We start from the raw sequence: 11,358 nt of genomic DNA, 5'->3' as shown, positions 1-11,358 counted from the left end.
GCCAACGGAGCATACTGGAATGACTTCAGTGAGGAAACAGAATATTCAGTTTGCATATTATAGGCCTAGAGATCTATTGCCACTAAAATGCACGGGGCTCATCAGACTGGGTAATACTCGCAACATGATGAAACTATTAATAGTTGCATTTGATTGTGTGGTCAGTTATAATTGAATAATGTATGTAAACATACCACTGTAGAAACAGTGGTAACATGAGCCACAATTTAGGCATGCATGTACAACATGTGCATGTCACAGATATGCTGCAGTACTAAATAGCCCTACACATATGCCAGCTACCTGGGTCTTTAAATGTGTGTTAAAATATGATGTACTGCAATGACTCCCAAAAACTCCCACTGCTGGCTTGTGAGGGCTCTGCAGGTAGGCATTGAGAGCTCATGAAGACTAAATAGATAAAACTTAATTTTATTTTAAAAAAAAAGAAAAAGATAACCAGAACTAATAAACAAAGCCACTGTATATAATTATGCATTATTCCTCTTTTAGGTGGCCTTTCATATTAAGACCAGAATGTCATTGGTACAATTAATGTTGTGTGTTCGTCAGAGCTGTGATTAAATGTTTGGGTGGGCTGCAGAAGATTTTCAGATTTCAAGCTGGGCCGTGGCATTGTTATGTTTGGGAAAGGCTGGTGTACTGTACAGTATACGAGCCTGTGTTTTATTGATTCCATAGAGGCGGCTGTGTAATATGTCTCAGCCCAATTCACTGTCAGATCATAAGGATACTTTAACCATCATGTGCAAGAAATCACAAAGAGGTTTCCATTTTTGGCAACACAAGTTTAGTCAGTAGGTAATCCTGTAATATAACACACTATTTTCTAATGGCAGTAATCCTGTAATATAACGAGTTAATTTTAAAAGTAACGCTGCCCAACACTGCTGACGTGACAGACCAAAGATAAAGAAAGAACAGCTTGTGGTGCATAGAACTGTTTTAGCCAAAGGAAGCTGTATGGTGCCCGTCATAACCAGCAGGTGGTGCTCCACTCAACCATTACTGATTCAAGTTGAACGAGCACACCATCATTATTTTCTTCTTCAAAAATTCTCCTTCTAACTGTCGTTGTACAGACCCACAGCCACACAGATGCCCAGTATCAGAGTGAACAGCAGAAATGAAGTGGTTAGACCTGCTGAATGTGTGTGACAGATGTTTTTTTCTGCAGGGAGTTTGGGGAAAACAAGGTTTCTGTTCATTTCAGGCACAGGTGCTGAAACGTTGCAGACGTGGGACAGAAGTTGTAGCAGGAAACACAAAAGATTTAAACAATTCACAGACAATTTGACAACACTTTGGTGACTTGTAACCCTGTTGGCACTGGGAGGGGGGACAAAACATGAGACAATTCAGAGAGCTTCAGATGTCCTTTTGCTTTGGACGATGTGTGTTCACATCTTGGCTTGGTCCAATCCTGTGTAAAGTCTTGTTTTTTTTTTTATGATTGTCTTTTGACTCACCATTCATCGATCAGACAAAATGACTTTGCGCGTTTGTTTTCTGTTGGATTGTCTTCTGGTTTTTCACACAGGTGAAAGGAGCAGGTTGGCCAGTTCCATACCTCACCTGTCATCACATGTCTCTGTCTCTTTTACTTTCTCCCTCTGCTCCACCAGTGGCTAAGATTAGACGATGGAGTCCCAGTCGAAGTCGTCCTGGATGTCGTCTGCAGTGAGCATGCGTCTCACCTGGAAGTGTCCGAGAGGCAGCCTGTGTTGCTGCTGCTGCTGGCTCAGCTGGCTGAGATGGCCTGAACATGGAGGAAGACCAAAGGTTTTAATACTGACATATACTGTTAGACACACAGTCACACTTCTGTATCACTGCCACTAACAGATTCATGCATGTTACATATTTGTGAGTAGTGGAAAAATCTTAAAATCCACCATGTCTTAAATTCTCATCCACCTACAGTTGTAGACTGGCTGAAACAACTGGCAATTCTGTAGCAGTGCTACATGTAATTTAGCCTTGCATCTTAGTAATTTCAATGACACACTGCTGTAACTACCTACAAAGTAAATATAAGGGGTGGACAAAATGACACACAAAATGGACATTTAGAAATATGATCCAATCCAATGCAATAACAGCCACTGTATCTTCATGAAGTTTAGAAAATTCTCTTTTTTTTAGAAAGGTGTTGATTCAACGATATGATCATATTTGGTAGTTTAGTGAGCTGTCCTTGTTGGTCCACACTGTCCTCTAGCAGCAGGAAACAAAAAACATTTTGATGCTGGAGCAAAAAACACGGCATCTCATTCTTTAAATTAATTTATTTATTTCTGAAACCAGATTTAGTATCTGTAAAGGTTTTTTTTCTCTAAAACAACAATTTTTCTAAGACAGGTACTACACCAATTTAATCCATGAAGATTAGTGTTGTGACTTATTTTGGCTGTAAAGTTGCAACATGCCAGTACCCACATTTGTTGATCTTGGTGTTCCTTGTGTAGTGGTTTGTTCCGAACAGAAACAACTCAAGTACACTGATAAATAAAACAAGCCTTTACAAAAACAATTAAATAATTAATAATGGCTGTTGTATATTCTACTAGTTTCTTCTTAGTTTGTTTTGCAGTTGAGAATTATTTCTCAACGGCACCTTTGAGCTACCACCAGCACCTACCTCTGTTACAAAGTAATTGGCTGGGGCAGTTCAAGCCATTTACTCCTGTCACCAATCTTTCACCTACAGTTGTAATGGCTTTCTTAAAAAAAAAAAAAAAATAGTTGTGGTTACTATCACTCAGCCTGTGAACACAGTTGTATAATGTCCTCTGTGGGTCTACAGGAGCTTTGCCAGGTCTCAGAACATTACAAGTGACACCACTTGAATCATGGGAACTGTAGGATCCAGTGTTATTCAGGTTTGACCCAAATTTGGACTAAATACCAGTCTGTCTGTTAAAACCTGTCTCCTGGATGTCCACAAAATTTATGGAAGCACAAAACTAAATTTCCAGAATGCTCCTTTAATTCCATTTTATTTTTTGGTGCTGTTTGTCTGTCAGCGAATCTGAATCACAGGGTGGATAATGAATTGAGGAACAGGGCATTTTGCCTTGGCAGAAAAATTCCCATAAATCTTGGTAAACATAAACTCCACCAGAGATATTAAGGGAAAATGTTCAAGCTTTACGCTTCACAAGAACAAACAATAATGAAGATTTGCATATCAGAGAAGTGGACTTGACCTTGGCAGAGTGCCCTTCTAGTGGTACCTGTTCCTTTATTCATTCTCTGATCCAGTCTGTGGCACTCTTGTATATATATTTAGTTTGTGCTCAGTGCAGAGATCAAAACAGTTTGTTGAAATGTACCAACCTGACTGAAATGACTAATATTAATGTTGAATTAAAAGTTCCCTCCCTTTGCTTTTTTGTTAAAGTTGGTATATTAGTACTATCAAATACTGCTTTTGTAAAATTCTGATATTGACAAAGACACACTTGCATGGATGTAAACCTGCAAAGACACATCTGCACTGCATTTCTTCCTGGTGCTCATGATCTGTCAAGAGAGCAACAGAGGAGTCACCTGTCATGGCAGGGGCCGTGTTGCTCATGGGAGGCATGTGGGGGTATCCTGGTGGGCCCATAAGCGAGGAGATGCTCTGTCTCGAGTCTATGTACATGTTCCCTGTGGGAGAGAACAGACAAAAGGGCAATGACTAACTGTCAGATTAGTATCCCGACTTTCACACATGCATTGGCGTCTTCACAGAACACGAGCTGCCATCATGAGCGCACACAGTTTTACTGCTATCTTATGCTAAGCTTGAGAAATCCTACAGAACATGCTGTCTCTCAGTGGATTTCCCACTGGTGAAATGTCCCCTCGTCTTCATATCCCCAGCTGCCATGAAGCTGAGAACATCCATAATTCCCTTGTAAAACTATAATGGGCAAACAATGGCACAGTGTGGAGAGAGGCTGTAATTCAACAGCCCCCGTCACAGCAGGCAAGTGCAGAAATGATGGTGAGCAAAAATTTGAATTTCAGGAGATGTTTTACTTTTGTTCCACTAGATTTCAGGGGAAATACTGCATTTCCATTGTATTTTTTACTCCTAAATTATCTCTGTGTCTAACCCTAACCCTAACCCTAACCCCTGTATCTCCAGATGGAAGTAGGTAGGCTTGTAAGTTCTAGTTCTAGTGCTGTAGGTTCTAGTTTCTACTTTTATATTGCGGTGTTGATACTCTTACTTCAGTAGAGGATATGATATGAAAGATATGCATGCAGTGACATGTGTGTAAAGCACAGCTCTATGTACTGACCCGTGCTGATGTGTTGGTTATGTTGGTTGTGTTGTCCGTGCTGATTGTGCTGGCTGGCCTTCGGGTGCATTGCCCCGTGCGGCTGAGCCGGGTGCTGTGGCGCTCCTGGTGGTGTTGGGTGTTGGACCTGAGGTTGTGGGTGGGAGGTGCCCTGAGGGGGGATGACCCCCGTGGCTGTGAAGAACTGGTTAATGGAGGAGCACAGGTCGGCCATCTGGGCGGCGTCCAGCGACCAGTTGTTGAGCTCAGCCTGTCGCATGCTCTCTTTCAGACCTGAGGAGGCAAAGATGGACTGTGACCGTCACTGTGGGGCTTTAATCGTTTGTAAGTTTGTAGGATTTAAACCAGGGACACACAGGAGGTGGACACACTGCAAAGCGTCGAGATATGCCAATTCACGAGCCCGGCTGTTCAAGCAAGGAGCACATTTCTCTGTGCTGATCAACATGCTATTCTGCTCTCCTGCACTTTTATTATCACACCTTGTGCTGATCTTTACAATAACCTCCTGAATTTAAAGCTTTTCCTTTTCCTGAATAAAAAAATGGATCATCACCTTGTATGGTGATGGGGAGGTCTTCTCTTCTACCTGTGTGCCTGCTTGTCTCCCTCACTCTGTGTTTAGACACAACTGAAAACTATATAGAACTGGCACGGAACTTGAAAAAACCAAACACAAACAGCACTGATACTATTTCTAATAAATATAGTGGATGGGCAGATTTTTTATATTTAATCATGTACGAAATATCGGGGGAACAGAAACTCCAGCAGCACGACAGGGACAGAGAAATCAAAAGGCTTGGCAAGCATGGGAGGCATATTTCATCATTTATCAGAACCAGATAATTTATTTCATATTTATCATTTATAATAAATAATTAGTGTATTTTTTTTGTCAGATACACTTGCAGTACACAGAAAAAAAACAGAACAGATGCTGAAACTATTGCTGCAGGTCACAAGCTGGCAACACAGCTCTGCACTGCAGAGCACTCTGAACAGCCCAACTGGTTAACACGGGTGCTGAAAGAAAGCAGGCAGCACTTTGTGGTGCTTCCGCCGCCTCTCTGTCCCCAGTGTTAGTGACATCTAGTGGTGACGTTGTAGACTGCAATCGACTGAATCCTACTCCCCTCTCCCTCCCCCTCCAAGCGAGTAGAAGAAATTACAGTAGCCACTACACTCACAAAAAAAAAGAACTATCTAGAGCCAGTTTGTAGAAACATGGTGGTTTAACACAGCAGCCTCACTGGAAGAGGAGCTGCACACTCTGTAAATATAAACAGCTCATTCTAAGATAACAACAACACAATTATTCTTATTGTCAGAAGATTATACACTAATAAAAACATGCTCATGAATATTATATTCAATTTCTGCCATATTCTGCTAATAAACTTCTGTAAATCACTGAACATTTAACTTCTTTTTTTAAGTTTAGATATCTTCCTCAGGGAGATAATAGAGTAAATTACCAAGTATCCCTTTCCGATGGCTGCACAATTGTACCAAATTTAAAATTATACATGCATAATTTTATTCACAGGATATTAACAATAACCATAATAATAATGCATATCCTGCACAAACTGTGTGATAGTTTGTTTAAATAAAGATTTTAAAGATTTAATGAAGATTTAATACCAGGCCAACATGATCACTGTTGAAGGTAGAAAATAATGTACCAGCATTCATGCTTGTATTCAACAGCAACTCTTTTGCATTCATAAAAGAGGCCCAATCTTATTCCATCTTGAATCATATCTTGCAGTGACAATTACATTTCCTTTGCATCAAACTAACAATACTTGAGTCTTTTCCAGTCACTCAAAACACCTTTTACTTTTTCTGATGATGCAGAACGAAACCCTGAACCTCTAACTCCTCCTTTTCTTATGTGCCTCTTCAAACAAAGACACACCTACGCTTCTATTCAACAAACTGCTGTCTGATATTTCCAAAAAAATCTCATTCATACAGCTGGTGTTTGGCAGCAATGGAGATGAGAGTCTCTGTCCCTGCTCTTTGGAGGCGAGCCAGAGACGGTGGAGGATGGCATTACGGCGGTGTGAGGGAGGTCAAGCGCTGCAGGAGGAGAGAGGCAGCGGGGCCTGTGTGTGTTATAAGACCAGCCGTCATCATCCATCGTGTGTGTGGATGTTGCCGGCTTTGTGCGCTGACCGTGATAAGAGGCTGTTACTGAGCCGGGGCCTAATTGGATTATTCACATCATACAATTGGGAGGGAGGGAGACAGTGTGTGTGTGTGAGTGTGTGTGAGGGAGGGAAACAGAGAGTGGCAACCTCTCAGATGCAGGATAATGACTTTTATTAGGCCAGTACTATTACGACACTGGATATTATAATATTGTGCCTCAAGGGCGAGTGTATATGAAAGCAGAGAGAGGAGACAAATCATAATGGTTTAATCAAAGTAACTGATCAGCATCACAAGCATTTTATCAATTCTCGCTGTGTTGAAACAGGCTGCGACAGACAGCTTTATCAATGTTAATTTCACATGCTGTTCACACTGATGGCACCAAGACTTTTAGTGGTGTGTGTGTATGTGTGTGTGTGTGTCTACAGTGAGTGTGCATGTTACCTTGAAATGGAGACAGGTCTACGTCAGCCCAGTTGTAGCTGGTAGCAATGCGGCAGCTCTCCTTTAGCCAGTCCAGATTCGGGTACCAGTCTGATGACATGCCTAGGAGAGAGAGCACATGCACGCGTATCATGCACACGCACACACGCATGCACACAGGTACAGATTTAAAAATGTTGTCAAATGGCTGTGTAAAAAGATAAATTGAAATAAATCAGGGCTGAATCTAAAATAACATACACAGTGCCAGCAACTGTAAAAGCAACCGCCTCAACCTTTCTTTCCTTCCAACATCCACTACACTAGCCAACAAACAACCTGGTCGTTCCTCACCTAGGTAGTGCTCTATGCAGTATAAATTATGATGTTTTGGTTTTGATGATTTTATTAATTAATTAATTTATTAATGTCTCTGTTTCTTATCTTAATAATTATTTTCATTATCAGTTAAGCTGCACATTATTTTTTAGATTCATTGTTTAGTTGTTTGGTTTATAAAATGTTGTACATTGTAGGTAATGCATATCACAGTTTCCCAGAGCTCAAGGTGACATCTTCAAATTGTTTGTTTTGTCTATCTAATAGCCTGAAACTCAGTCTATTAACACCTTTATAAAACAGAAAGTGTATAACAGAAAACAGTGAATTAAAACAGAGAATATTTGGCCTTTTTTCCTTGATAAATGACTAATCAATTATCAAAGTTGTTGATTATTTATTTTCTATCGACTAATTGCTTCAACACTAAAATAAATATTAGGCTAACAACATGAGTCTGATGAGTGCAACAGTGTTAAATTATCTGAAAGAGGCCAACTGATCCAGATTAATGAGTGAAATTAGTCTCTGCAGTCGACCACAAGGTGGTGTGACTTCACACAGAAACATTTCCAGCCACGGCTTTGCTTCTGGAAGAAAGAAGGAGATGCTTTTCACCGCCTTCACCGCCACAAACTAAACAACAATACATTCAGAGACTGTGGATCAAAGACAGAGGGATTGCTTTCATTCATCCTCAGCTTGGTTGAGGGGAATACTAACCTAGATAAATAATGTCTGAATAGTCCCTCTTTTGGCCTGAGAGCTGAGTTGCAGAGACACAAAGGCAAAAGCAAAAAAACAAAGACTGGGAATATGAGCAGGAAGGAAAAGCCTCAGTGAAGCTTTGGAGAAGATGCCTGTCTGTATGAGCCCAGCCTCATAATATCAAATGCTCTGGGACCTGACTGAGGAAAAGACTGTAATATAAATGCAATGAGTCTGTGCAGAGATGAGCCTTTTCTGGTGTGTTAGGTGAATTGCATTTACACTGATGTGGCTTTGGGAGTCAGGAATTGTAGAATCATTGTTTGGAGCTGTACACTATCAATATATATGTAACAGAAAACTATACTGTACACTGTGTGGGCTCCTTTTATAAGAATTAGTAAAAAGGTATTTAGCAGAGTCAGGAAATGTATTAGGAATCTAGGCTTCCAAGCTAAAGGACCTGTTCATTTTTCTTTTTCAGTTTTATTCTTATAAATAATGTGAGCTGACTGATAGTTGGAACACTTTAAATTTCTGCTTCACTGATAAAAAGTGAAAGATACAAGTGCATGACTGTTCAAAAAAAAAATGTTAGCAGAAAAGTCAAGTACAACTCCCACCCACCCGCGGAGGACTGCGGTTAGAAACATACAAGCACTTTTCAGGTACCTGCAGTGCTGCTGGCAGGTTGAGGAGATTATACTTTGAAAAAACCTGTTAATACATTTAGCAGTTTGAATCCATTCACTTTCAGATTCTGGATCAATTCAACAGATATGAAATATTCTGAATGTGCTATTACTCTGACGGCTTAGCTCAGGTGAAGGCTTCTCCTAATGCTGCATTCACACCACAGCACCAGAGTGGGAAAAACAGGGAATCGTCTTGTTCTTCTGAACCCACTACAGTATATGAATATGGTTTCACTGCAACTCCTATAGCCACATTAGATGAATTGAGATCTACTCTAAATTATTTTTTCATTGTGGTACAAGTTTGAAACTGTTCGATAAATACCTGCATCGATCGTAAAAGTATTAATATTGGATTTTTTTTTTTAATTGGACTGTCAGAGACACTAACTTTTGAGGCATTTTGGCAACAGTTCAAGGACACTTATGATGATCTTTCCTCATCTGGGAAATTTTATAGCCATCAGAACTTCCCCATATCTCCTACTTGTTATTAAACTAGGAGACTGAAGCGTGGCTGCTTGCATGACATGAATCACAATATCTACAAAGTCTCATGGGTGCTGTTAAGTAGCCATTTGTCATATCAAACCCGTGGAAACAACATGATTTCTGTTTAACGATATTAATGGCTCAATAGCACTTTCTGTGTCCTGTATTGATACCACAACCTCGAGCATCTCGAGGAATGTCATTTTCCCTCTTAACAAAAACCAAGCTGTTAATACATTTGTATGGATACACTTTATTTACCTTAGCCATCTAAAAACATCATGCTCAAACTGTGAAACAAATATTCTACTCCCATAAAAGAAGAAATACACAGCCCACAAGATGACTCAGTTCTGCAATACTGCTGCTTCTCTTTGTCTGCAAACCTTTTCACATGCACAGAATTTTTAGCAGCATTTTTGATTGGTCAGGACCATTCAAACATTCAAAATTAAAAAACAAATTTCAACTATGTTACTTGTGACTCTTTTCTGTCTTGTTTAGTTAAGCATTTATGTAATTGTTTATGCAAAGGACAGTATTTGATTATACTTTTTCGGTGCCATCCCTACTTATCAGCGTATAAATTTTACAAACTGATGGACATTAACTATATCTTAGAGTATTGTTAAATAATTCAGGGGTCTCATGTGTTGCTAAAGAAAACGTTCAAGTGCAAATTTAAATTCTTTATGTGAAGAATGTTTATGCTGTTATGTGATTAAGTTTTTCTTTGGAAAAAACGCAGATAATACCAGTGAAAACTATTATAGTTTAGGTGGTGCTCTTAGCAGATTCATTCAGGGGCACTCTGCGTACTTTGCGGTTTGCCACAGTGTCTTGTTTGAAACAGTGTGTTAGCAGCTGCTCTCACCGAAGTCAGAAATTTGCTACAAGCCATATTTCCATCAACATATTTTTATGTTGATATTTTATGTGTGTATGTGTTTTATGTGTAGTGTTGCATTAGGAAAGGTTGATAGAAATAGCAAAATTGAAAAAACTGTTGCAAAAAAGTTTTTATGCTTACATGAGGTTGTTAATGTGCTTAATGGTAACACAAATAAATATATATACAAATAAATTCTGACGTAGCAAACAACACATGTAACTCATATTACTGATCAGCTGTTTCCACTCTCCACGTGGCTCCCATGCCACTATAATACATCCATTATCATTAATGCATGAAACAAAAACAAATGTCATATTCCTGTCATGGTGTCTACATTGTTTTTCACAATTTGAACTCAACTGGTGCTATTTAAATTTTCCTTTTCTTCTGTAATGGTATATTTTTTTCGTGGCTGGAGAATTGGTACCATCTACTGCTTGTCTCAAGGAACCAGATTTTAATAATCGCATCACAGTAACGGATACAAACAAGCATTCATTCACACTTTCTTTTGCTAAATTCGGTTAAACTTAAATGGAAACATGGCTGCAAGCAACTGGCGACTCACCTGTCGTGGGGCAGGTCTGTCCAGTGTGACTCTGGTGGGAGAGTGATGGGTGCTGCTGAGAATGAGCAGGGTGCTGTTGGTGCTGTTGATGCTGACCATGCTGACCGTGCGCCGGGTGCTGGCTGTGGGTGGAGTGAGGGGAGAGGTGCTGCTGAGGGTGATGGGGATGATGTGACGGCTGACCGTGGTTGTGTTGGTGGTGGTGGCTGCTGCCGCTTCCCGCACCAGGAGAGTGCTGGTAGGAGCAGGCGGTCCGGGCCTGCTGGCTGGAATCACCGGGAATACCCATCAAACCTGGGAAAAAAGAAAAAAAACCAAAAAACGATCATATCTTCACAGGTGAGAAAACAAACAAACAACAAAAGCAAGAAACAGAAAAGTGAAAGAGATAATCTATCACAAAGTGGATGCACAGTGTGAACGAAAGGTTGTGATTTTATCCCACACACTTACACCCACTCATGTCAGTGTCACAACAGCAACAGCTCTTCTATGGGCTGTCTCACTTTCAAAACTTTTTTTTGTTGCAAATTAAATAATTTAAATCAGCCAAATAAGACATTGGAAACCAGTTTGTGACCACTGCTACAGCACAGAAGAGCACCAAGTTTGATTTGTTTTATGGTTCAGTTCCTGGGGCTTGTAAATCCCTGAGCATCAAATCATAACAGAATATTCCTCATGCCCATCGCCATCAACCAGCCTGCCAGTGATTGTCTTCTGAGCACTGAAAAGACAGTTGGATAGAGGACAGTTTTA

At 40.1% G+C, this 11,358-nt stretch overlaps 1 protein-coding gene across 3 annotated transcripts in view; it reads right to left on the bottom strand.

The window, feature by feature from the left end:
- Positions 1 to 545: 545 nt before the first annotated feature.
- LOC146325422 (forkhead box protein J3-like) overlaps positions 546 to 11,358 on the bottom strand; it is an 87,714-nt gene continuing 76,901 nt past the window's right edge. For all 3 annotated transcript variants that reach the window (XM_084721443.1, XM_084721445.1, XM_084721444.1), the window contains 5 exons: positions 10,600 to 10,893; positions 6,924 to 7,025; positions 4,317 to 4,589; positions 3,574 to 3,675; positions 546 to 1,780 (listed from right to left, as the gene is read on the bottom strand). In XM_084721443.1, the coding sequence (XP_084577569.1) occupies positions 1,656 to 1,780; positions 3,574 to 3,675; positions 4,317 to 4,589; positions 6,924 to 7,025; positions 10,600 to 10,893 (896 nt within the window). In that variant the 3' untranslated portion in view covers positions 546 to 1,655. The remainder of the gene's footprint in view (positions 1,781 to 3,573; positions 3,676 to 4,316; positions 4,590 to 6,923; positions 7,026 to 10,599; positions 10,894 to 11,358) is intronic.

This window comes from Lutjanus erythropterus, chromosome 6 (assembly GCF_056507025.1).
Source record: "Lutjanus erythropterus isolate fLutEry1 chromosome 6, fLutEry1.hap2, whole genome shotgun sequence".
NCBI classification, from domain to species: domain Eukaryota; kingdom Metazoa; phylum Chordata; class Actinopteri; order Lutjaniformes; family Lutjanidae; genus Lutjanus; species Lutjanus erythropterus.
This window is presented reverse-complemented; position numbering and strand designations above follow the sequence as displayed.